Raw genomic sequence first — 27,341 nt, 5'->3', positions numbered from 1 at the left:
AACCTGACTTTGTAGTTCAAACAAAGGAGCTGTACCTACAGGTGAGAGGCAGGAGCCACAGGCCTGCAGCCACAGGATGTTCAGTGCTCTTCCTAACCACCCAAGACAGCCCCCTCCTCTGGCACAATAGGAAACGGGCCTGCTAAGGGCAGTGACCTCATCAAGGTCACCCGAGGAGTTAGAGGGAGAGCCAGGGCGGGACCCAGGTCTCCTCCTCCCTCCACTGGGAACTTCACTGAGGCTCCTCCTGGAAGTCAGCTGAGGGGGAGGTGCTGAGACAAAGGCATTGGGGATGCTGCTTGGATCCTGGGTCCTGCGCTGAGTGGGGACCAGAGTTGGGTAGTTAGGAGACAGGCCTGGGAATCTGCCACGGTCCCTCATGGCTACAAGTGGCAGTGACTATGGAGTTGTCAAACCGTGGGACTCATGCTCACTCCCATGGAGCACCCTGGAGCCTCCTTCTGACCACTGAGCTTGGGGAGCTCTGCATGTCAACATGTGCATTTCACCAGTTTTCTTCAGTGGTGCTGTGTATCCTTGATGTTCTTCCCATTTCACAGTGGGGGATTTAAGGCATAGATGAGTTCACTGCCCTCTCCCTGCACACGGTGCCCTCTGTAGCTCAAGACAGCAGATCACTGAGGTGGGGACCCGAATGACCTTGTAAGCCTCCAGCATCCGCACCCACCACATCTGTGTGGCCGCCAGGGGCCAAGCTGGGTTGAGGTTTGGACTGCCCTCAGTGGGACCTATTTTATCAGGCACGCAGTATCTAGTGTGGCCCCAGAGCCTTCCACTCTCCTGGTGGCCTGATTCACACTCTATCCACCAGGCTCCTGTAGGCGTCTGACTGTGTGACTTCTGAATCAATTGATCCTCAAGTCCCTCCTCTGAGATTGGCATTCTGAAATTCCCTCCCCGCCCTCCTCTGGCATCAGAACCTTGCTGGAGGTGGGTCTTGAGGCCAAAGCTTCCACCAGATGATATTATTGGTCAAGGAGAGTCTTAAAAACAGGCTGGCTTTCTTGCACCTCATGGAGGAGTTCTCAGGCTGCTTTCTATGGGGAGAGTATGTGCATTCCTGCCAGGGGGTCACCTTGGCCTTCATGATGGGCTGTGTGACTCTGCCATCCATGACTGTGATCCTCAGGAAGCTTCCTGGGCCTCCTGAGCACATAGTGGGCGCTTGTTCTGATGGCCTAGTCAGTTTTCCCGGCCCCTACTCGAGCAGATCCTGGGAGACTCCATCTGCTCTCCTGGGACTCAGGACTTTTTAGAGACCAGCTTTTCCTACCTACCACTTACCCTGGGACTCCAAGGTAAGTCCTCCACTTGCAGGACTCCAAGCCCTGTTCTTCCTGCGGGAACTGGGCCCTACCTGCAACCTGATGAGGACCCAGTGAAGACAGCCCCCACCCCGCTGCACCTGCCAGCGTGGGCAGCCATGGTGATTCAGCCCTCCAGCCCTAGGTGGCCTCTGGAGCTCTGGAGACAGCTCTCGCATCCCGCACTAATCCTCATCCATCTACTTGCCCTCTGGCCTGGGTGTAGGAAGAGGGAAGATGGGGATGGTGCCAGGAAAGGTTTGTGGGATTGCTCAGGATACAAAAGTGATCATGAAAGGGTATCATTTCTCTCCCCATTGCCTATGAGACACATCAGTAATTCAGCCTCATAAATATATCCTGGGTTGAAACGGGCCAAGCATCTGGCTTCCCAGCCTGGAGTCCCATTTTCCAGACTGCATCTGCATAGTGTTGGATGATGGGGTGCGGTGAAAAGGGTGTCGTGGCATTAGACTGAAGTTAAGTATAAAACATAGATTTCCCTTTTACTCTTCTGGTGCTTTTAGGAGGAAAAGGATGCACATGTGTGCTTGTGAAAGATTCCGTTCATCAGAATACCAGACATGTGTTAATTCTACAGCTAGAGCCTGGGTCTTTTCACCTCCAAGTAACTTTTAACATGCCTCTCATCTTGCCTGCTTCCTCCACTTGGGTTAGCCATTGAGAGCTCGAAGGAGGGTAAAGGATTACGTAGTGCTCTGTTCCTTTAGGAGAGGAAGATGGGTCCAGCAAGGTCAGAACTTGGCCTCTAAAGAAAAACTAGATGTCCTTTTCTCCAGGGTTGACAGATGGTGAGCAAATGCCAGTGGATTTTCTCTGGGAGGGATCCCCATGACCCTAAGGAATCCCCATAAGCAGGTGAGCAACAGGTGTGATTTGTCCAATGGCTGAACCCAGAGTCCTCGAGTGGTTGGCTCAGGAAGGCAGAGGAGAGTATGCTTAGCAGTTAAAGGGCTACCAAGTTCTTTTTGCTTGGAGCCCATGTATTCCAGCAGCAAAAGCAAGCATTTAAAAAATGCCCATTTCCTTATTGCTCGGGGGTGAGAGAGATGAGAGTTAGAAAATTATGAAAACTATCTCATGCACCTTTTGATCTGGTGTTATACAAGCATCCAGTATGAGCCTCACTCCCTGGGGAATCTTCATTTCATAATCCCTGTCCCCTCTACCTTGGATGTTCCTTGGAGTTCTCCCCCTAAGAAAATGCCCAGCACTTCATTTGGTTTGATAATTTGGGATTGTAGTGAGGGAATAAACTGGGAAAGTGGGTGGGTATTCAGGACTTTCACATCTGGCCATGCTGCGCTGTCCTCCCACACTCCTCCTGTTTTCTGGAGAAGGCATGGGCAGCTTTCTCCTAAAAGGACTGATTTGTCTCCATGTGTGTCTGCAGTCAGGGGTTCCTGCCTGATAGAATTAGCCACTGGCGTCAGCTCTGAACATGCCTGAGGAGGCCCTGGAGGAGATGCTGGATAGAGAGACATCCATACAGCTCTGTGTCCAGGAAGCAGTCGTGGCTAGACTGCAGGCACCTGCTTATTGCTTTGAGGCCCTTTAGAATCAAATCCGATCATGGGAACTCAATCATTTCTTCAGAAAATGTTTGAGTCCTTTATTATGTGCAGAGTATTGTGCTAGGATGGAGTGACGACTATAAACCTGGTAGAAATAGTCCCTATTCTTATGGAGTATAAATAATTATTTGCTGTCTTATGATAAGTGCAAAACAGAGAATGCTGTGAGAGCTATAGGGGCCAGTGGTCAGATCTTGGGTGGGAAATCACTAGCCTAAGAGTTGCTTAAAGCCAGGCTGTAAGGAATTCTCTGGTGGTCCAGTGGTTAGGACTTGGCACTTTCACTGCCAAGGGCCCGGGTTCGATCCCTGGTTGAGGAACTAAGATCCCACAAGCTGTGCAGCACGGCCGAAAAAAAAAGAATAAAAATCAGGCTCTAAATGTACAAATGGAAATATTATGCTTAGAAACTTTGTAAGGGAGAGTCGAATAGATAGTTACCAAAATGTAGCTTTGCTTTCTCTTTTTTTTTAATGGGTTGTTATCACTGAGCATCCCAAGACACCTTCTGGGTGCCACATCAGATATCAATTGTGTGTGTAGCTATATGTGTGCATATATGTATATATGTCTGTCTATACCTAACAATACACATGGACACACTAGCATGCATGTGTGTATGTGTATGCTTTCATCTGATCTTTCAGAAACCTGAGTGATGATGTCACGACAGGAAGTATTATCCCTGAGCTCCCAGGGCAGCTCCCTCCCCCTCGCAGCTCCTCCCCTGGACATCCTGCTGCCTTGTGTGCTGTGGACAGAAGGCAGAGATTTTATTCCCCATTTAGAAACAGGGACTGACTGGAGGCCCAGAGGGGATGAGTGACTCTCAAGGTCTCAGAAAATCTGGACTGGCATCCAGAGGGCCATTCTTGCTCCCCCTGCTTCTTTCCTTTAGGGGAAAAACCCATCTTAGTTGATTTGAATAATTTAACTTGGAATCTGTATTTTAATTCTCTCCCCCACAAGTCAATACATATGAGTTAATTTTTTATTATGAAATATTCGAGGTGCGTAAAAAATATTGAAGTTAACATAACAAACACTTGTGTATCCACTCCTCAGCTTGCGAGGTAACAGACACAATTACAATTACATTACAGACATGACTGAAACCCCTTCTATGCCCGTCTTCAAGTCACGTTCATTTCTCCTCCCAGAGGTGACCTCTGTCCTGAATTTGGTGTTTATCATTTCCTGCATGTTTTAATATTTATATTACATATCATATATCTATGAACAGTATGTAGTGTTACTTTATATGGCTTTAACCTTTTGTAAATGGTGTTATCCTGTTTGTATCCTTGCTTTTTTTAAGCTCAACATTGTATATTTGACATTCTTCCATGTTGATCTGTATACCTCTGTTTCATCAATTTAAACTGCCGTATGCCCTTACATTGTGTGAATACACCAAACTAATTTATCTATTCTTTTGGTAGGCCTTTGAGTTTCTGATTTTTCAAATTTCAGACAGTGCCACCGTGATCCTTCTGTACACACGTAAGTTGCTCTAGGCTGTGTTTCTAGGGCTGAAATTGCTCGGTGGAGGAGTGAGTGCATCTTCCCACTTTTAAGATTTTGCCAAATTGCCTCCGTGATCATGTCAGGTCCCAGTCCAGTCAGAAGTTTGTACAGGTTCATATGGTTCCACAGCCAACGCTTGGTTACAATAAAACCTTTACATTTTTTAATAGGTAATTTTGAAAGAAACTGTTTCTTCCCAGCCATTTCCATTCACATACAACATTTGAGCTTGGCTTAAAATTAGCCATTTCCTAGTTTACCTTATGAAGGGGAGCCCTTGCTGCCGAGTATTACTGAGTGAGGTTGACAGCTCACTGTGAGCAGTGCCCACCCCATTGGCTGTTAGCACAGTGCCCAGGTGGTGGGGTAGGGCGTACAGAGACAGGCTTGTGAGGGCGCTCTGTGTCCCCTTGTGCTCTAGCATGAATCCGTTAAACTTTTCTGGGAATTAAAACAAACAAGTGTGCTTTTGCCTGCACACACTCTCTTCCTGGGTGGATCTGACTGGGGCAGGGCTGGCTTATCTGTCCCCTAAACGTTTCTCTATTACAGAAAGCTCAAGCTGGCAGCCTCTCTCAGACTATCTTCCGTAAAAGGAGAGGGTGGGGCTTCCCTGGTGGCACAGTGGTTGAGAATCTGCCTGCCATTGCAGCGGACACGGGTTCGAGCCCTGGTCCGGGAAGATCCCACATGCCACAGAGCAAAAGGGCCCGTGAGCCACAATTACTGAGCCTGCGTGTCTGGAGGCTGTGCTCCACAACAAGAGAGGCCGCGATGGCGAGAGGCCCGCGCACCGCGATGAAGAGTGGCCCCCGCTTGCCGCAACTAGAGAAGGCCCTCGCACAGAAACGAAGACCCAACACAGCCATAAATAAATAAATAAATAAATAAATAAATAAATAAATAAAATTAAAAAAAATAAATTAAATAAACACAGTATTTCCTTAAAAAAAAAAAAGGAGAGGGTGGCTGTGTGCCACCTGGCCCCCCCCCCTCCCCAGGCACACTGCAGTGTGAAGTCTGCAGCCCAGCCCTTTGCAAATGCAGTCCCTGGGGAGGCAGAAAATGTCAGATCACGTTCATCTGATTGCATGCTTGGTTACAGGCTCGCAGACCCCCGAGGCCTTGAGGGGGCTTTGGAGGGAAGGGTGCACTGAATGCCTACTAGGGGCCTCTCTTTCCTAAAATGGGTCTTATTTAATCATCAATAGTAACAATACTAATCGAAGCCAACATATATAATGCCTCTCACATTTGCTGCACCAAAGGCATTACATCTTCAGAGGTCCCCCGTGAGGTGGGTACTCTTATGATCGCCACTTTTGGATGAGGACCCTGAGGCTCAGATATAAACAGAAGAGCCAGCATTCAGATGCATTAAGTCTGCTGGCAGAGCCCCTGCTTTTTTTTTTTTTTAATTGAGATATAAGTCACATACCATAAAACTTACCATTTAAAAAAATTTTTTTAAATAAATTCATTTATCTTTGGCTGCATTGGGTTTTCGTTGCTGCACACGGGCTTTCTCTATTTGTGGTGAGTGGAGGCTACTCTTCGTTGTGGTGCATGGGCTTCTCCTTGCAGTGGCTTCTCTTGTTGCGGAGCACGGGCTCTAGGTGCGTGGGCTTCAGTAGTTGTGGCACGTGGGCTCAGTAGTTGTGGCTCGTGGGTTCTAGAGTGCAGGCTCAGTAGCTGTGGTACGTGGGCTTAGTTGCTCTGTGGCATGTGGGATCTTCCCGGACCAGGGCTCGAACCCATGTCCCCTGCATTGGCAGGCAGATTCTTAACCACTGCGCCACCAGGGAAGCCCAACTTACCATTTTAAAGAGTGCAAGTCTGTGGTGTCTAGTACGTTCACAAGGTTGTACAACCATCACCACCATCTATTTCCAGAAAATTTTCATGACCCCCAAAAGAAACCCCATACCCATTAAGCAGTCACTCCCCATTGCTCCCTCCACCCTGGTATCTACTAATCTACTTTCTTTTTTTTAATGGATTTGCTTCTTCTGGACGTTTCATATGAATGGAATTATATAATGTGTGACCTTTGTGTCTGGTTTCTTTCACTTAGCATGTTTTCAAGGTTCATTCATACTATAACATGTATGAGTACTTCAGTTCTTTTTATTAGTGAATAATATTGAGTTGTGTCTATATACCATATTTTGTTTACGCATTTGTTAGTTGAGGGACATTTGGGTTGTTTCCACTTTGTGGCTGTTATGGTAATGCTGATGTGAACAGTTTTCCCTGTGTGGACATGTGCTTTCATTTCTCTTGGGTATGTGTGTAGGAGTGGAATTGCTGGGAGAGCCCCTGCTTCTGTCCACCTGGGGAAGGCATCATCTCCATTTAGAAGTGAGGAAACTGAGGCCCCCACGTAGTGAAGTGACTTGCTGACCACACAGCTCATGAGTGATAGGGACAGAAACACTACCAGGTCCTCTGACTCAGAAACCCATGTTCTTTCCACCATAACACATCCAACTCTGATTTTGTTGTTGAGGGAAACAGATTCAAGGAAGGAAAGAGCCAGGGCCAGGGCAGAGCTGGGCACAAGACCCTCCAAACTCCCCCGATTCCCATTCCCCTCCCTCCCCCTCCTCCCCATCCTCCCCCTCCTCCCCCTCCTCCCCCTCCTCCCCCTCCTCTTCACCCTCCCCCTCCTCCCCATCCTCCCCTTCCTCCCCATCCTCCCCTTCCTCCCCATCCTCTCCATCCTCCCCAGCACCAGCACACTGGTTTGTGCCTGCCATCCCCAACCCTCCATCCCTCCACCCACAAGCTGCTCAGTGTTGACCAACTCCCTCCACTTGGGCAGGAAATTGACCCAATAAAGTCTTTTACAGTGAATGTTAGGGGTTTTCTCTGTTTTTCAAATTTTTCTCTGTACTCTTTCCATTTGTCCCCTTCCCTCCATCCTGTTTGCAATTAAAAGAGGACACTTGGGGAGGCCAGTGCTTACCCTGCAAGACCTCCCCATGCTCCCTATAAGGCATTATTATTCTAGCTTTCTCTCCCAGCCTCTGCCTGGCCCTACTGTAAGCAGCTGATTTCTTTGATTGGTTGACACGTGGGGTTTGCCTTCAGCCTTGTTATTCAGTCTGATCTCATTTCTCTAATGTCCCCTGGTGCCTTCCGGGACCCTCTGTGGGTGGGTGGGGTGAGTCGAGTTGGAGACTGCAGGCCATCCTTGTAACAAAGATACCAACTCACATTTGCAAAGTTCTGTTCCACTTTCAAAATACTTTTACATGCTTGATTTAGTGAAGTCCTTCTGGCAAGCTTGGGTGTAGGTGTTTCTTCCTGCATCTTACATGTGGGGCGGGCAAGCTTCAGGAAGTGGAAGTGACGTGATCTTTGGTGGCCAGAGAACAGAGGGCTGGGATGAAGACACAGGTCTGTCTGACACTAGTAGGCAGCTCTCACTGTGCATGCAGATCCAGGACTTCGGTCCAGGGCTTAAGGCTTCCAAAGCAGTGCATTGCAGTGGGCTCCCAGCAGAAATCATCACCCAAGGCTCCCATGATGGGGATGTGATTGGAGTGCTAGAGCCCTGCTGTCCACAACAGTAGCCATGAGCCACGTGTGGCTCTTGAGCACTTGAAACGTGGCAAGTCTGGTTTGAGATGTGCTGTTGAACATAAAATACAGGATTTTGAAGACTCTGTATGACAAAGGTATATAAAATCGCTCATTGATCATTTAAAAAATATTAATTACATGTGGGAATAATATTTTGGATATTATTGGACCTGGCACATTGGGAACTGTGAGTCTGGTGCCTGGCCCTGCCCAAGCCATTGACCACAAGGCCCAGAAGGAAGCCTGTTGTTCTTGCCCCGCCACATTCCAGGGCTGTTCTGTTCCCCTTGAGGGACTGGGTACCTCCTTTATTTTTAGCTAGTTCAGTGTGACAGCTTTGTTCTCGTCTGGGCAAGGGCTTGGTCTCTCACCAGCAGAAAGTGCCTCTTAGCGGGAGCCAAGGTCACCAGGAGGACCTTGGGCATGACCTCACGGCCTTCTGCGGTCCTCCTGGCAAGAGGAGTCTGGGGAAGCAGGGAAGGAGCACCGGGGTTGGGGTCTGAAGCCAGAGCCACCCTGGGTGCTGGATGCTCGGGCCTTTCGCTTGGCTTCACGGCCCCGGGTTCTGTGTGAAACAGGACTGATAACGCCCGCCCTGCCAGTGTGCCGCGTGCATCAGGGCAGGTGGAAGTGCCCAGCAGGGGGCCCGTCCTTGCTGACTGTTACATCTCAGCTCCCAAAACCTTGGTTTCCTCATCAAGAATGGGGATCCCGTTTTCCTCCTGATTTGCTGCGATTAAACAGAAGTGTTGTATGAACAGTCCATAGTGCTTAATAGGTGTTCCGTCCATGCTCACTGAATGGAACTAACAGTTCAGAAGCATCAATTAAATGATAGATAAGGTACTGAGAGCTGTGTCTGAATTTTGAAAAGGGACTGGGGAAAGGAAACCTCCCCTTATAGTGTTTCAACGTGCTGAAGGGACCCCTGATGCTTTGGGGATATTCGCACACACAGCTTTCACTGAGACGCCTCTAGAGTGGAATTTATTTTCCCAAACACATTTCCTCTTTCAGATATTGCACAGTCTCTGGGAGCCTTGAAGAGTGGAGGCTCCTGATTATCTGTAGAGTGTTCATATGTCCCCTCGGGCCTTGAGGTGCAGATGTTGTGAGGCGAAGCAGGAGTCTGAGAGCGCCTGGAACTCTCCATCGCTCAGGGAGGGGCTGTTGGCTCCACGCAGGTCGCCCGGAGGCTGAAGTGAGGGGCTGGTGCTGGAGAAGGGCTGGGTCATTCAGGGGACAGGAGGCTCCGGCCTTATCTGAGCCAGCAGACCCTTCCGAGAAGACCTCCCGGGCCAGGCGTCTCCAGAGGCCTTCCTGCCCTCCAGAAGAGCAGCCACCTGAGGGGGTGGGGACACAAGGAACCTGGAAGCATGGCCCCTGCACCCCTGGCACTCACGGTCTAGCTGGAGGTGTGCACCATGCACATGTTGCTGCGGCGCGGGCAGATTGCTCCTACGTAGCTCTAGGGCCGAGGGGATGCCGAGGAGAGCGGCAGCTGGTGCTGGGCGGGCGGATCATGGTACCCCCTTCGGAGGAGGTGGGTGTGGAGTGGAGTGCAGAGAGGCAGTTACAGGCCTAGCCAGCCGAGTAATAGAGGTGGATCTGCGGGGAAGGACCGTCAGGGGTGCAGAAGGCAGGAGGGTGCCAGGAGCAGATGATCCTGGTAGGGAACCCACAGGGTCCAAAATGTCTCTCCTTGTGGCCAGTGCCCTCTCTGCTCAGGTACCAGCTGCCAAAAGCAGGATAGAAAGGTAGGTTCCTTGGGACCGACACCCTTGGCAGTGAGGTGGGGCTGGGTAGGCAGGAAGAGGGTTGGACCCGCAGGAGGAGGGCTTGGGATGGCACCCACCGTGGGGGAGGGTCCCATCGGGCCAGGACCTTGGGGCTTGCTATGGCCTTTGAACTTCCTTCCCAGGATTGTGTGAAAGGGGAAATGAGCAGTTCAGATCCCTGGTAGCTGCTGGAGGCTGAACGAGGCTTCCAAAGTAATCAGGCTGGAGCAGCGTGCTTTCTGCAAGGCAAGGGAGCCATTGCTGCTCCTGCAGTGGATGGAGCTGTGGCATTAATGCCACCATGTTCCCACGTCTCGCTGCTCTCGGAAGCCCTGGGCCTGGGTTCGCCCTGGCCTGAGCAAGAAAGGTACTGAGGAAGGACCACAGAACCAGGAACTTGGTGTCTACTCCGGTTTTCTTGCTGACCAGCGGTCAGTCGACCTTGGCCAGTTGACCTTGGCCATTCGAATGACCTCTCTAGCCTCTAATTTTTCCTTAGGGCATTGAATGTGATGGCACCTGCCCTGCTTCTCTGGACAGGATAGTTTAAGGACCAGCATGTGAAAGTGCTGTGCAAAGTAGGGAGGCCTTCATAGGTCAAAGTCAGGTGAACACACCGACATTACAGATGGAAAGACTGAGGTGCCTGCAGGATGGCAAAGCTGGAGTCTGACGCAGGTGTTTGTACTGCCCAGTCCATGCCCCATCATTGAGCCAGGCAGGGTCCTGAGAAAATCTAAGTATGGCTGTTAGTGTGAGTCTTAGAGGCAGTTCCCTGAGGAAATAGAGGAGGAGTTAAGGTTTCAAGGGAGAAACTGTTTATAATATGATCCAATTTTTTGTAAAATGAAATACAAAAAAACCCAAGCCCTGTATGTATGAATGTTTGTTTAGGTAGGAAAACTGTCCTAGAACATAAAGCTCTTTTAGCAGGGATTTCTCTGGGGAGATTGAGGGAAGAACTCAGACTTTTTACTTTTGTGCATTTAGGTATTGTTCGAATCTTTTTAATAATGAGTGTATATTACTTATTGTTACTATAATGTACTGTTATTTTTTTTTTTAAGTAATAAAACAATCCAAATGTTTCAGAGGACTTTTGTGAGAATCTTTTATTTGCTATGGTTTCAGGCAAATGACCACCTACCTTTAGTTTTCTTTTCTACAAAATGGGTCAGTAATATTTGGTAATCAATGCATTTCTCTAGGTATTTAGGTAAAAGGAATTAGGGATATGTGATTATGAGTTAGACAGGGGAGTGAGGGAGATGGATTCCCTTTCCGACATTTCGATGGAAGTGTGGGAAGAGTTCTTGGCACATAATTAAAATTCTCCGAATAGCTCTCTGAGGAGAAAGTATAATTATCCTCATTTAAAAGTGAGAAAATCAGGACTCAGAGAGGTTAAGTAACTTGTCCAAAGTCACACAGCTAATAAATGGCAGGTCCTAGATTTGAACCCAGTTCTCTTCATCCATAGCCCTGTGTTCTTCCCATCATGTAAGAAAGGACCAAAATGAGGGGTTAGAAGACCTGGAATGTAGATCCAGCTGCCACTTATAAACCATGTGACTTTGTGTGAGTCATGGGTCTCAGTTTCCTCGACTACAGGATGGAGATAACGATATCTCTCCTGCCTACTTTGCTGGGTTTCTGTGCTGGGAGAAGGGGAACTAACATATTAGGCACCGCTTCATGCCAGGCCCCTGGCATCCATGAGCTCATTGCTTCTCTTTGTATGCCGTCCAGGTGGGATAATGTATGTGAAAGTTGTGTGTATAAATAGCAAAGCCCTCTGCACACGTGAGCTCTTATTAAAATAATATTAATCCCCCTGGACCCGTTCGTTCCTGAGTCAGTCTCCTTAAGAAAGAGAAGTGAATCTGATGTTGAAATCTCTGCCCTGCCCTTAAGCAAGAGCCCTTCTTAACGCTTCACTGCCAGCTCCCCAATTTCCTTTGCAAGTAAAATGTCTCACTTGGAACGTTCACTTCATAGGCCTGTGCTGATCAACTTCAGTCACACCTGTTGCTCTGCCTCGTTCTTGATCCTCACGGAAGAATGGACGAGAGAGGGAGTGAAAATTTTCCATGGCTGTTCCCCCTCCCACAGGGGGTCAGAGTGCCCGGGTCACCAGTGGTTACGGAGCCTCCTGCCATGACCAGCCTGTCTACTTGGGCATGTCCAGTCTTGAATTGTCTTTTTCATACGTGTCTGTTGGGAGCAGGAGGTGGGGCTGGGGTCAGGCACAGAAATGTTTGAGGTTAGACCAGTGCGGGGTCACTGGGCTCTTCCACTGGCCCGACAGCTCTGGGCCAGCGGGGCTTGGTGAGGTTGCGTTCTCTTCTGACATCTCCTCCTGCCTCTGCTGTGTTCCTGCTTCTGGAGCCGATAAGAGCTTCCAGGCCCTCTTGGTCCGCAGGAGGGACAGCCCAGGACCAGTATTTGCACAGTAGTAGGGCACCAGTGCCTGCCCTGTGCAGCCACCTTGGCTCCCACCCTCGGGAGAAGGGCTCTTCCCCTGGCGGGAGGGAGGGGTGGTGGTGGTGAAAGATGCCCTGGGGGCTGGACAGGGGCCTCATCAGTCTGAGCCAAGAGTCTGCAGGACCCAGCTCGCCATATGGTGTCTGGGACCCTGGCACCTCCTCCATTTCCTTCCCAGTCTGACCGAGTCCTGAATGCTTGTGTCAGACACCATGTGTGAAAGTGAGCCCAGGGGGTTCCTATCACAGACTCCTGGAAGCCTCTGTCTCTGTCTGTGACAGACATCCTATGACAGATGTTCCAAAGGCTTGCAGCTTGAAGCCCACCAGAAGAGATGCTGTGCCCTCCTGTCACCAAAATGTAGGGCTGGGGGTTGGAGGCACAGTTGGGATTCTTTGGGCACCAGTGTTTGGCCAGAGCAGCAAAGTTTGAGGCAGCGTCCTAAGAGAAGAGCAAGGATTGTGGAAATGTGAGAGGGAGAGAGAGAGAGGGGAGAGGAAAAGATCTGGAGTTGCTATTGAGAGGGGATGGAAGGAAATAGAAATGCCGAAAGGACCACAGACTTTGGCCAAACCTCCCAAAGCCCGAAGTTGTCCTTCTCCGGCCCTGCATCCCTCCTCCATCTCTCCCCCATCTCTCCCCTCCTGGGCTTCTGGGCCAACCTTCTATAAGAAAAGCAGCTCTTATACTGGGGTTCTTGCAGAGTTCTGGAGCAAATGGGCAGGAGGACACCCTTCCTTTCTACCCCCTTCCACCCACCACCCTTTCCCAGCTTCTTTCCCAGGTGGACAGGGGCAGCCTGGCCAGCTGCGAGGCAGGGCTAGTCTGAATGAGAGGAAAGAGGCCCCTTGTTCAGTGAGGTGCTGGGCACTCTGGGCCCCTGGGAGTGTTCTGCAAATGTCTCTTGTTCCAGCGCTTCCTGGGCTGCTTAAAGGGCCACAGTCCAGATGGGGTGGATCTGCTGAGCCCTGCACCAGGTGTCTGCCTGGCTGGGCAGCGTTGGGGGGTACCTGCAGCCCAGCCCCAGGATCTATGCCGTTCAAAGGCCCTTCCTGAGCTCTTGAGAATCAGGAGGGGTGCCCCTTGGCTTATTCTCATGCACCTGAGATCCAGGAGGCTTCAAAGTCAGTTCCAGCTCTGCCCTAAGCTGTATCCTCCTTCTGGCCCCAATTTCCACATCTCTTCTGAGAGGAGTTGTACCACATGATGATTCATGAACCTGAACCAGAGGGGGAAAGCCCTCCTTCCTTCTACGCTGGGGGGCCAGCTCGTCTTTTATATCCCCAGCCTGTTTTCTTGTTTGAGCTTCTTGCCTCTATTCGGGTGTGACTGGCTGTCCTAACAACATCTGGCTTCCGGAATCACTGTCCCTGTGCTGAGCTGCGCCTTGAGTTAGGAGGCAGGCTGGCTGTGGAGCCCTGCTTCTTCTAGAAGTTTCTCCCTGTCCAGCTGGAAAATCTCAGCAGCTTTGCTTGGGCCTGATCTCCACACGGTAGGGGGAATGGCCTTCTCCAAGGGATGGGGACGGTTGTAGGGAGAGTGTTAGACTCTCAGTTATGAGACCTGACTCCCTGGCTGTGTGCTTCGAACTAATCACTTAGCTTCTTGGAGCCTCAGTTTTTACAACTGTAGAATGGGGATTAAGAATGTCCCCCTGGGACTTCCCTGGTGGTGCAGTGGTTAAGAATCCACCTGCCAATGCAGGGGACATGGGTTCGACCCCTGGTCTGGGAAGATCCCACATGCCGCGGAGCAGCTAAGCCCGTGCGCCACACCTACTGAGCCTGTGCTCTAGAGCCCACGAGCCACAAGTACTGAAGCCCGTGTGCCTAGAGCCCATGCTCCGCAGCAAGAGAAGTCACTGCAATGAGAAGCCCGTGCGCCGCAACTAGAGAAAGCCTGCGTGCAGCAATGAAGACCCAACGCAGCCAAAAATAAATAAATAAATAAATAAATTTTAAAAAGAAAAAAAAAGAATGTCCCCCTGACAGGGTCGTTTTGAAGGTTAAATGACATATTGGATGTGAAAGCACTTGATATACGGTAAACCTTGATGTAATTATAAAGTATTATTCTAGCATCCGGCATTCATTGAATTCCTCTTTTGTGCCAGGCAAAGGTCTCTTCCGTCTTTCCTTTCCTGCGGAACTCACATGTTATCAGAGGAGATGGGCAGGTCAATAGACAGATAATCGTGATGCAGGGTGAGGAGCGTGGTAGTGGAAACATGTCCAAATGCCAGAGCAGCGCCGTGACTGTTACTGCTCTGCTCCTGCTCGCCCGTCCCCTCCCCAGCGCACAGCTTGAGCTTCCTGAAACACGTCTCACTGTTGAACACTCAGTAGAGTCACGTTTAGAGTCTAAATTTGTTCGCCCAGTGGATAAGACCCTGCAGGCTTAGCTCCTGGCAGTCTTTCCGGTTGCTTCACTTCTTGCAGTGTGTGCTCCATCATCCCGCAGACCACCCTCCCTCCCTCACCTTTGGCCTTCACACACGCTCTTGTTTGTGCCTGGACGCACTCTCTGACATCACCCCTCCCAGTAGCCTTCTCCGGTTTGTGCTTAGTAGCCCCCGTGTGCTTCTGTGGCCGCTCGTGCACGTGTGACTGCCTCTCCCGACCAGCACGTGGGCGTGGTGACAGCAAGGGCTGCTGATTAGCGCTGCCAGCCTTGGGGGTAGAACAGAGCATGTCTTCTCCTAGGGCTGTGTTCTGGCCGTTTCTCTTTCAGCTCTCGGCGGTTTCTGATCGCCCTTCTCTGCATTGCTTTCTCCCGAAGGGCAAAGGAAAAGGTAGTTGCGGTAGAAGAGATGCGGGTGGGGGCAGGGTTGTCTCTGGCCACAGAGGACACTGGGGGACTTCTGCCAGTGCCCTGATTGTCCCTGAGACAGGAGACAGGCAGGGCCTGGGGGAGCACGAGGCATGGAGTCCAGAGCGAGAAGGCTGCCCAGGACCAAAATATGCAGAAATGACTCTGTGTCCTTGAGTCGGACGTTTCCAGCCACCCTGAAAAGTAAGCATGAGATGCCATTCTCAGAAGCAAATCACGTCGAAGGTCTTTTCATCCGCATTGGGTCATAAATCTGTCTGTCCCTCTGCCAGAAACTTGCCGTGTGTGAGGCTGCTTGTGAGACACCGGGAGGTCAAGGTGAGTGGAGCAGACACTGTCCAGGTGACAGGCGTAGAAAGTGATGATCCAGGCTGGACCGTGCAGAGAGATCAGTGCTGAGGGAGGCGTTATCTGCACCCCGAGGGTCTCGACGTCTGCAGGAGGGGTGACATTTAATTTGAACCTTGAAGGGGAGGTGAGCTTTGAGTAGCTGGGAAGAGAAGAAAGGGCATTTCAACAGGAGAGCCAGGCACCTCCCAGGAATGGTAGAGGTGGTTTGGCTGGTGTTCAGAGAGCCCGGAGCCACACCTGCAGAGTGTAGGTGCCTCCAATGTGGGAGGCTTTGCAAGGTTTTGAGCAGGGGAGTGAAGTGACCAGGATCCCAGTTTAAGAAGGTGAAATGTGTGGGGCTTCCCTGGTGGTGCAGTGGTTAAGAGTCCGCCTGCTAGTGCAGGGGACACGGGTTCGAGCCCTGGTCCGGGAAGATCCCACATGCCGCGGAGCAACTAAGCCCGTGCGCCACAACTACTGAGCCTGCACTCTAGAGCCCGTGAGCCACAACTGTTGAGCCCGCGAGCCACAACTACTGAGCCTGTGAGCCACAACTACTAAAGCCTGCACGCCTAGAGCCCGCGCTCCGTGACAAGAGAAGCCACCGCAATGAGAAGCCCGTGCACCACAACGAAGAGTAGCCCCCGCTCGCCGCAACTAGAGAAAGCCTGCGCTCAGCAACAAAGACCCAACACAGCCATAAATAAATAAATAAATAAATAAATTTATAAATTTATAAAGAAAGAAAAAAGAAAAAAAAAAGAAAGTGAAATGTGGCCGTGGTGTAGAGGATGGGTTGGAAGGGAGAGAAATTGAAGATTGAAAACCATTACACTGAATGAGCATCAGGCGTCAGGAATCCAGGCACATGGTTATCAGGGCTTCCTAAGGCAGGGAGTGGCAGAAAGAATGAATGGTGAGACAGAGAGACTTCAGTGAACTCCACAGGGTCAGGCGCCATGAGGACAGATGTCTAACCGAGAGCCAGACATGTAGTAGGTGCCCAGTAAACAGAGAGAGTCAGCGGGAAGATACTATGAAGGAAAAACAACAAATGACAACAACGGGGCCTGAGGTTAGGAGCCCGGGATCCTTGAGGAGAGTGGGGAGCCCAGGAAGAGGAGCGGGTTGGTTTAGTCCTGTTGGGTCGGGAGCGGTCTGATCAGGAAGTGTGGGCACATGGGCCCTGGCACACGGGCGTGGGAACTTGGGCTGTCCCATACCTGCTGGGGGTAGTGAGGTTAAGGTCTCTGTGCTCTGGGCCTGCAGCCCCATGTCCTGAAGGGCTCCAGCCCTTCGTCCACCGTTTCCACCTACCTAGAAGCCATGCCCAAGGAAACCCACCAGCACCACTGCCTCACAATGCTAATAATAGCTAATGTTTACTGAGCACTTTCTGTGTTCTAAGTGCTTCTCTGTCTCCTTTGATCTTACAACGTTCTGTGAGTTACGTTCTATTTATCATCTCAGTTTTTCAGTTGAGGAAACTGAAGTTCACACAGCTGGTAAGTGATGCAGCTTGGATTTGAACCCCAGGTAGATGGCTCTGGAGCCCTTGTTCTGTGGCACTGCCATCCATGTGAGGATGAGCCAGCCACCTCTCACAGAGGGAAGGAGTCATGTGGAGGCTTAAAGTACCTTTGGCACGTACCTGGGGATTGAAGGGCAGCTTCCATGTAATATTCAAGGATTGGAAGGGACCTTGGAGGTGTCTGGTTCATTTTACAGGGGGGGAACCGGGGCTCAGAGCATTTGCAAGCGTGCTCTGGGTGACATGGTTGATCACAGTTGAATGATGGGCCAACATGGGTGTCCCAGTGCCCACAGGAGCTGGATTGTCTTAGGCAGGCGGGAACCTCACGCTGCCTGCCCTGTCCTACCCCAGCCAGACCTGAGCTGAAACGACCTTCCTCAGCCTTGGCCTCACTTTCTTTCCTTCTCATCCTTCTTCCAGATCGACAAATATCTCTATGCCATGCGGCTCTCTGATGAAACTCTGTTAGATATCATGGCTCGTTTCAAAAAGGAGATGAAGAATGGCCTCTCCCGGGATTTTAATCCAACAGCCACAGTCAAGATGTTGCCAACGTTTGTAAGGTCCATTCCTGATGGTTCAGGTGAGTCTCTCACCCAGAGATTGGGCTCTGAGGGCTGAAAGCTCTGTGAAGCCACCCTTCCAACTTACATTCATTTGTTTGTTCATTCATCTTTCATTCATTTACTCATTCATTCACCATTCCATCCGTCTGTTCTCCCGTCCATCCATTCATCTATCCATCAATCCAATGTATGTCCATTGAGATCCTACCATGTGCTAGGGGATACCATGGTTGGACCATGCTGACCTGCCTTCATCCGCCTGACTGTCTAGTGACTTATGGTAAGAAAGTGTAGCGTTTATGGATCTTACAGATGCTGTGTGAGTTACTCTTATGTCTTCAGAACATGAATGGCTCCAGAACAGATGAAGAGTTCATGTTAGGAGAATCTCTCCATCAGGGCACCAAGGCCTGCTTTTAGTACCCCAGTTAAGTAGCGATCCTAGCGGCCAGGTGGGTCTCAGACTCAGGGGGGAGACTCAAGTCCCCATTTGTACAAATTTCATAGATGCTAAGTCAAGGTAGCCCCTCAAGCAGAGAAATGGTGAGAGGAGTAGGACTGGAAAAAAAAAAATTATCCTGTTGGTCTGCATCGTGTGGCTCATGCCCCACAGTGGGGATCTGGGGGCTCCCTGAGGATTGTCAGTACCCCCTCCCCAGGGAGTGGCCTCAGCCCCGGCTCTTGGCAGAGTGGAGGCTGGGAGGGCACAGCCTGGCCTTGGCCTGCTCAGTGGAGGTCGTTCTGTCTGGCTGACCCAGGGGTGGGTGCTGTGCCTGCCCCAGCTTAGCGCACGCACAGGAATCCTGCTCTGAGCCATGTTCTGTGCTCTAGGCTGGGGTTCGCCTGCTTTGTGAGAGGGAGGGAGAGAGATCATGAAAGTCAGGTTTCTCTTAGGGTTGTGAGTACATAGCCTGAAAGTACGGCCCTTACAACACTCCTGCTGTTGTGTTTCTTCCCTACTCTGGGGACTAGTTTAAAGCTGCGATTTGGGGCATCTGATATGGAGCCGACAAAATGGACATCAGGAAAACTGCAGCTGTTGCGGCTGATGTTTATGAAGGGTGGGCGAGTGCACGGCTTGTTGGAGGACTGGCTGCAGTGGAAAGGTCCTGCTGTGCCTGCAGCCGGCCTTTAAAGTCCTGAACAAGATTGGGACACCTAGGAAGGGCGTGTGCTCTGTTTGCCCTGTGGCCACAGGTGGGGTTTACTTCATGCACACACACTGGTACTTATATCTCTGATGTTTCTTGACTGTTTAAAATCTACTCCACTTTTATCCTTTTGTTTTCCTTGAGGTCTTGGTGACCAGCAGTTTAGGTTTTTTTTTTTATGACTGCTGAAGAGATTCTAGCCATCAGAGGGATCAGACCGTGGTGTCCCCTGGGTTTTGTTCTGATGCCTCTGGCTTTGTAATTCGCTCCTGCTTTTTCCCAGCCCCGAATGGCATCCACATCCAGGAGCATTTGTGCCTTTACAGGGTTAGTTGAGTTCTGTAGGAGAGGTGTGGCCGTGCCTGCTGTCAGCTGAGAAAAGAGGAAGGGGAGGCGAGGTGGGGTGGGCAGCCCCCCAGGGCCTCTGCTCTGGCTTTGCTTGGAGAGCTCAGAAGGATGCCTTATGCCTGGGGGGCACCTGATCCTGTGTGACTGGCCCAGCGCTGGCACATCCCATGAGAGATGGCTTCTCTTTCATCCTGAACGCGGCTTGCAAACCAGCTCCCCTTCCCAGGACCGTGTGTCAGCAGGAGGTGCCCTCCCTCACTCTTTCACACACCATTTCCAGGGTTGAGGGGCTCAAAGTGTGATCCACATACACAAATGGCTAGTAATCTAGCCATTTGTCCCCATTAGTTACTCTTTTTTTTTTTTTTTTTAATACAATTTTCAATTTCTTTTTTTTTTTTTAATTTTATTTATTTATTTATGGCTGTGTTGGGTCTTCGTTTCTGTGCGAGGGCTTTCTCCAGTTGCGGCAAGCGGGGGCCACTCTTCATCGCGGTGCGCGGGCCTCTCACTGTCGCGGCCTCTCTTGTTGCGGAGCACAGGCTCCAGACACGCAGGCTCAGTAATTGTGGCTCACGGGCTTAGTTGCTCCGCGGCATGTGGGATCTTCCCAGACCAGGGCTCGAACCCGTGTCCCCTGCATTGGCAGGCAGATTCTCAACCACTGCGCCACCAGGGAAGCCCCCATTAGTTACTCTTTAAAACAGGGCCCAAAACTCATCCTCATTTGGGAAAGACAACATTCTGCAGCCCCCTCTTAGAGATTCAAAGCAGACACCAACCTATTAAAGGCCCTGAGCAGTCCTGCAGGAGAGAAACCTGTTTAACCCGGCTACCTGCCTTTTCCCCAAACCTGTTTGATCTTTCCCCCCAACATCTATTACTATATTTCATCTATTTTGAGACACCTTTTTGTTTGAGTCCTCTGAAATCAACAATGCATTGTACAATAGTTGCATCTTTAAGTTATTATTGGCAGTATTTTTTTCTCTTTTCGTATTACATAAAATAATGATGTGTCTGCAGTCAGTGGTGTCTTAAATGTGATGACATATGTGGTAATTTGCCCATGTTGGGAAACACTGTCCTAGGGTTTGTGAAACTGGAGCCAGCAGCCTGGGCCCCATGCCTCCTTCTGAGCCTTTCTTATCTCCAGCGTAGGTGGGGCCAAATGTTTAGGGCCTCTTGGGAGCCCAGAACAGTGCTGAGAACAGAAAGAGGAGGAGGGGGAGGGGGAGGGGGGGAGGAGCAGGAGGAGGAACCAAAGCCCTGAACCACAAGGACCCACCCTCCTATGCATGAGGCCCTGGGCCCCCCAGCCTTCCCCTACCCTGCCCACCTCTGTGCTCCTTGGTGACTGTTTCTTCTACCCTGCGTTAGTTTCCCACGCTGCTGTAACAAAGTACCACGAACTGGGTAACTTTAAATCAGAGTGAATTATCTCACAGTTCTGGAAGCTAGAAGTCCAAAATCAAGGTGTCAGCAGGGCCACGCTCCTTCTGAGACACTGGGTTGAATCTTTCCTTGCCTTTTGCTAGCTTCTGGCGGTGGCTGTCAGTCCTTGGCATTCCTTGGCGTGTAGTAGCGTCTCTCCAATCTCTGTCTCTATTGTCACATGGCATTTTCCTCTTAGAAGGATACCAGTCAGATTAGGACCCACACTCATGACCTCCTCTTAACTTGATTACATCTGCAAAGACCCTATTTCCTAATGAGGCCACATTTACAGGTACCCAGAGTTAGGACTTCCACATATCTTTTGGGGGGGCCACTGTGCAACCTGTAATACACCCTATACTTCTTCTCCCTATGACTGTTCCTAATATTCACGGGTGGGCTCAGGTCATGTGCCCAGGGGCCCACACTCCCCTCGGAATGGTCGCTACAGCCCCACACAGACATTGACATTGATACCAAGGCCTTGGATCCCTGACCCCAGTCCGGCCCCTGCCCCTTTGTGATGGAAGTGCCTCCAACCAGGAGGTCCCCTGGGGTAGCTGGAATGTAGGTCTCCTTCATAGTAAACCGTGGTGCTAGTCCCTTTTCGCAATGTTAATTACTGCTTCAACTGTATAATTAGTCAGAGACAGAATTAGTGGTAATCCCAAACCACCAAAGGATAACTTGGATTTACCGAGGTTGACAGATGCCCCTGCCCGTCAAGTGGTGATGTGACTTCCAAGTCAGAGGGAGAAACAAACCTTTCCTTTCCCGCTGACCTTGACCCTCATGACTGGACTCAGAGTTTTGAAACTCTACTGATTTTTCGGAAATGTTATCAGCCCATTTTTATTAATTTTTTCTCCTTTTGACGATTTTTATGGGCAGTGGTTTTTCTTTAATTGCTCTCCAGTAATCTACACACTAGGTTTAAAAAAACAACAAACAAACCCTAAAGTGGCTTTTAGCTGCTGCATATCCTTTCTGGAGTGGGAAAGGTATGAATAATATATAAAGAAGAAAGATATTGAAGCCTTTTTACTCCGATGACTTGGCTAGACAGAAACCCCTCTTCAGAGCTGCCCAGTCGGGGATAGGTGCCTAGCTGCGTCCAGCCTGCCTCAGAAGTCCTGGCCAACACTTTGTCTCACTTGTGAAACCTCCCCTCTTTTCTCCTCTTGTCATTTATCACTCAGGATATTGTATCCATAAATACCAATTAGATCGTAAGCTTCTCAAGGGTAAATTGAGTTGAACATTTCCTTGTTTCTGTTTCATGGTTCCTAGCAGGCTCTTTGCTCAAAGGTTAAGTTAAAAATGTTTGATTTGCAGTGTGGTCACAGTTAAATTCTGGGGGCTTAAAATATACTACTTTCCAGCCAAAGGAAGGAAAATATTTCCTTTTTCCACGGCATTTGGGCTGGTCACTTACCTTTCTCTGCCTGTTTCCTTATCTGGGAAGGTGGTTGGATTGTCTCAGAAATTCTCTCCATCCATGAAATCTCCTGAATGTCTAGCGTTCTGGGTGGGTTTCTGACGAAGGTGTAAACTCTCATCAACTAGCTGGATTGCAGACAGGAGGGAAGGCTTTGTGTCTCATGTACAGAATTAATTCATGGAGCAGAGCAAAGGTAGGCATTTCATGAAAGCAGAGTTTTTATTTGCCCTGTATTCCAGCGCAGGTCTGGACTCAAGAGAGACATCTGTCCCCGTGTTTGTTTTCCATTATTTGCTGGTAATAATGGTTGTCATTAGAAAGTGGAGAGTTGCCGGGGGCCCTTCAGATGTTTTGTTTAATGAGCCTTCTCTAGAAGAGCAGTTCTTCTGGCTTCAGTGGAAATGGGAAATGTGGGATGAAGTCTCAGCAGCGGCCGACAGGAAGGTTGAGGCCAAAGATTTGAAGAGGAAGTTAGAGGGAAGCCAACTGCTGCAAAAAGAAGCTGAACTTGAATTTAAAGGAAAAAATAAAATAAAATAGAAACCCAGAACACTGGATTCATCTCTGGCTCTGCTGCTTATTATCTCTGCGACCTTGGAGAAGTCACTTAACTCTCTAAGCCTCCATTTCCTCATCTGTAAAATAGGTGTGACCGTCCTGCCCTGCCTGCCTTACAAGGCTGTCAAGAGGATCAGATGACAGTGCTTTGGAAACTGCAAACCACCTTGAGAGTTACAGGGGGTCATTGTTCTCCTGATCATCATTGTAACTTAATAACCGACTTTGTAAGAATTCTTTGAGAGGCCCCTTCCCAGCTGATGCCGCCAGTCAAAGGACCCCCACCCATCAGACCTAAATGTGTAGGTCTAGCCCTGGAGGAAAGAGTCAGAGCTTTTCAGAAGTCACTGGCATCCCTGTGATGTTACAGGGGGAGGAGGCAGGAAAAAGGGGGAAGCAGAGGCAGGCTGTCTCATCCCCACCCCAATATCCCCACATAATGTGGACGAGCCCATAGGCTGCAGCTCTGGTGCCTCTGCAGCAGGGTGACTGGACACCACAGCTCTGAATGGGGGAACCAACTGACATAAAGGGGAGGATAGATCCTTTATGGAGGGCAAGTTGGTATTTGGGGGACTCATTGCCTAATAAAGAATATTGAACCCAGAAGCCTCTGGTTGTAGCTGAAAGAAATCTAACTCAAAGTTGTATAAGCAAGAAAGGGAATTCTAGGTTCACATAACTGGGAAATGGAGTTGTAAGTTGGCTTCTGTTGACAGGGACTCATCTGTCTCTTATTCTTTCAGTCTTTGTGTCGGCATCGTTCGTAGGCCACCTCTCCCTTATGGTGGCAGAGACAGCCCTGGCAGCCCTAGCTGACACCTCACCTAAGAACTAGAGGTCCCAGAGGTGGTCTTGGAGAGGGTAATGATTGGCTGACGTGGATCACTTGCCCATCCTGAACCAATCATGATGGCCAAAGTGGGGGACTCTGGGTGCTCTTGGGTCACACATTGGTTCCCTGGAGCTGGAGTGGGTGGTCAGCCCCACCCCCAACTCAGGTGAAAACCAGGAAGGGTAGTTATCTAAAGAGGTGCTAGACAGCAAACAAAGCTTACCGGAAATCTTGCTGCCCTTTCCAGAAGTTGTTCCTTGGTGTCCTTTGCCTGGCAGAGGATAGGACTGAACAGACCATGCATTTAACCCAGGTAGTTCTTATCAAACTAGCAGCAAACACGTACTGATTTGAAGGACTCAGTACTGGGGGAGGGAAGTAAGCATGTTAAATTGCCCTGGCCTTCAAATTGCTTATCATCCAACTGAGGAAGATAAGCCATATATACATAAAAAATTAGGAGCATCCCAGTATTTGCAAGTACATGAGTGACTAAGGAAAGGGAAGGGCCCTGGCCTTGCCACAGGCGTGACTATGAGCAAGTCATTCACCTAGTTTGGTTGGAGCTTCCTTATCCATAAACCGAGAAGGTAAGTTAATATTTGTCTCGCATTTCCTGAGGTGCAAATGTGATTTACAGAAGAGATGCCAACTGCCATTTCTTTTAGCAATCACAAGCACACCCTGGAATCAGGGTCACTGCTCAGGGAAAGATCAGGAACTGTGCTGGGCTTAACAGTGACCTCTTGTAAAATGCCTTCAGGGAAAGGCCCCCCTCAAACCCATCAACTCCCACTAGCAGGTGTGTGGAGTATGCAGTATTTAACGTTGTCCTGACATCTTAAGGCCGCCTTTCTGGTCTCCTTCTCTGACCCTAACTCCTTGGAACCCTACTGACCTGTGTTTGTGTTAAAAAAAAAAAAAAAAAAAAAAGGGAGCAGTGGAGAGCTGGGGTGGGACAGGGGTCTTGCAGAGCTGCAGAAGTGTGGGCCAGCCCCATGCACCCTAAGGCCAGGTTCCTTCCCGACCTAGAGGCAGCTGAGACCATTTTCACTTATCTTGCTTGAAAACTTCAGGCCTGGGTCCTGCAAAGGTGCTGCTTGAAACCTGATCCCTTTCTGCATGAAGGGCTGAAAGCTCTTACCCGATGTGTGTTGACACTGACACCAATAAGAAGGAGATGCCCGACCATCACCTGGAACTTGAGCACAAGAACCTTTTACTTAGGCCTTTCATTCAACTGAAAATGAGACTTTTGACCGGGCTGGCAACTGAAAAATTTCTCAAGCTATTGTTTTTAAGTTATGATGAAAGCCAGTGTAAAACATGAAATAAATAAATGGTTTTATTTTTTGAAAACCATTAAAACAGTAAATAATTAAATTAAAATGTTGTTAACAAAATAAAAAGTACCCATATTTTCATCCTAGCACGGTGTTTGCTTTTGTGCCTATTATTTCCCTATGCACGAGTGGTTTATAGTTGCTTACCGGAAGGAGTTTTCATTATCTTCATTAAAGATCAAAGCAAAAGAACAGAGTCAGAAGCTGCAAGGAATCGTGGATGTTGACGAGACCCCCAAAGAGAGATGTAGCTGTTCCTGATGTGCTGAAGTCTCACTTTGATGCTGTCCTTGGGGATCCTTGTCCCCGAGGTCTGTCCAGGAGGCAGTTTTATCCAACGGTTATGAATTTGGGCTTTGGATTCAAATTCTGGCTCTGCCACTTACTGGCCGTGCGCTTTGGCAAGTTACCTAATCCCTCCCAGCCTTTACTTGCTCATCTGTAGAACGGGGATCATAATAGTACCTATTTCATTGGGTGGAGAGGGTTAAAAGTAAAATGAGGCATATGAAGTACTTAGCGACTGGAGTACAGAAAGGCTCAATGAATGATGGTTAAATAAAGTGCTTTTGGTGTTCTGGTAGTTCTTCCTCCTGAGAGGAAGCACCTCATACCAAATTCATTTTTTTAACTGAGTAGTAGTGTAAGCACCATAGGGGTTAGAATTCTGATGGGAGCCCAAAGAAAACCCTAAACTGATTTGAACAACCTGTAACATCAGGGTCAGAATTTCCTACAAAGCTATGACACCTGCTTCCCAGCATTCTCCCTTGGTCTCTTTCCTTTGGACCATAGAAGCAGTTTTTGTTTGTTTGTTTGTTTGTTTTAATTAACTTATTTATTTATTTTTGGCTGCGTTGGGTCTTCGCGGGCTTTCTCTAGTTGCAGCGAGCGGGGGCTACTCTTTGTTGCGGTGCGCGGGCTTCTCATTGCAGTGGCTTCTCTTGTTGCAGAACACAGGCTGTAGGCGCGCGGGCTTCAGTTGTGGCTCGCGGGCTCTAGAGCACAGGCTCAGTAGTTGTGGCGCACGGGCTTAGTTGCTCCGTGGCACGTGGGATCTTCCCGGACCAGGGCTCGAACCCGCGTCCCCTGCATTGGCAGGCAGATTCTTAACCACTGCGCCACCAGGGAAGTCACGATAGAAGCAATTTAAAAACAACGTCATCATGGGGAATTCCCTGGCGGTCCAGTGGTTAGGACTCCACATTTCCACTGTAGGGGGCACGGGTTTGATCCCTGGTCGGGGAACTAAGGTTCTGCATGCCACATGGTGCGGCCAAAAAAACCCCCCCAAAAACAGTGGCATCATGTGGTATATCTATACAGTGGAATATAACTCAGTCGTAAAAAGGAATGAGGTACTGATACATGCTACAACATAGGTGAGCCTTGAAAACATCATGGTAGATGAAAGAAGCCAACCACAGGGGGCCACATATTGTAGTCCACTGATATGAAATGTCCAAAATAGGGAAATCTCTAGAGACAGACAATGGATTAGTGGTTGTTGGTGGATGAGGGGGTTTGGGAAGAAACGGGGAGTGACTGCAAATGGGTACGGAGTTTCTTTTGGGGATGACGGAAAATTTCTATAATTAGATAGTGGTGATGGTTGCGCAACTCTGTAAATATACTAAAACCCACCAAAGTGTACACTTTAAAATGTGATAGGTGAATTATTTCTCAATAAAGCTATTATTAAAAAAAAAATACCAACCAACCAGCGGTATAACTGCTTCCTGTTTTATGAACAACAAGCAAGGCTGCCTTGAATGAATGAATGGGCCACCAACCCTTGTGATCAAGCAGCTACCAAGCATTTATTGAGCTGTCCTGGGTGCCAAGGGCAGATGTAAAGAATCCTAAGTTGTGGTTCTTCCCTCAAGGAGCTTGAGAGGGTAAGAACAGAAATTCAGTGTGAGAAGACTTTGGTTCATTCATTGATTCCTTTCCACCCTCATTAGTTCAAGTATTTGTTGTGTTCTTACTGTATGCCAAACAACCATTCTAAGTTCCAGAAATAGAGCAGTGTGTCGGAGCTTAAAGCTTGGTAGAATCAAATACAAAGATGGCGTCAGCTTTATAAAAGAAAAGCTGTTTTTTTAAAAAGGCCAACCACTACTTAAGAAAAAAATTAAAGAGCTCAAGGGACCCAGGATAGCCAAAACCATCTTGAAAAAGAAGAACAAAGTTGGAGGACTTTCACTTCCCAGTTTCAAAATTTCAAAGCAGTAGTAGTCAAGACAGTGTCGTACGGCCATAAGGTTAGACATATAGATCAGTGGATCAAAACTGAGAGTTCACTATGTCAATTACATCTCAATAAAACTGGAGAAAAAAGAATGGGGAGTCCAGAAATACCCATACATTTATAGTCACTTGATTTTTGACAAGGGTGCCAATGAGGGAAAGAGTAGTCTTTTCAACAAATGGTGCTGGAATTTGACAGTGGATATCCACATGCAAAAGAATGAAGTTGGACCTCTACCTCATATCATATACAAAAATTAACTCAAAATGGATCAAATACCTAAATGTATGACCTAAAACTATAAAACTCTTAGAAGGAAACATAGGTGCGAATCTTTGTGACCTTGGATTTGGCAATGGATTTTTAGAAATAACACCAAAAGCACTAACAACAGAAGAAAAAAGTAGATAAGTTGCACTTC

General features: G+C 49.1%; 1 protein-coding gene across 2 annotated transcripts in view; it reads left to right on the top strand.

The window, feature by feature from the left end:
- The window catches only part of HK1 (hexokinase 1), a 71,054-nt gene that overhangs the window by 1,461 nt on the left and 42,252 nt on the right, over window positions 1-27,341 (top strand). For both annotated transcript variants that reach the window (XM_036828247.1, XM_036828246.1), the window contains exon 2: window positions 17,411-17,573. In XM_036828247.1, coding sequence (XP_036684142.1) covers window positions 17,411-17,573 — 163 coding nt within the window. The remainder of the gene's footprint in view (window positions 1-17,410; window positions 17,574-27,341) is intronic.

This window comes from Balaenoptera musculus, chromosome 16 (genome assembly GCF_009873245.2).
Source record: "Balaenoptera musculus isolate JJ_BM4_2016_0621 chromosome 16, mBalMus1.pri.v3, whole genome shotgun sequence".
NCBI classification, from domain to species: Eukaryota; Metazoa; Chordata; class Mammalia; order Artiodactyla; family Balaenopteridae; genus Balaenoptera; species Balaenoptera musculus.
This window is presented reverse-complemented; position numbering and strand designations above follow the sequence as displayed.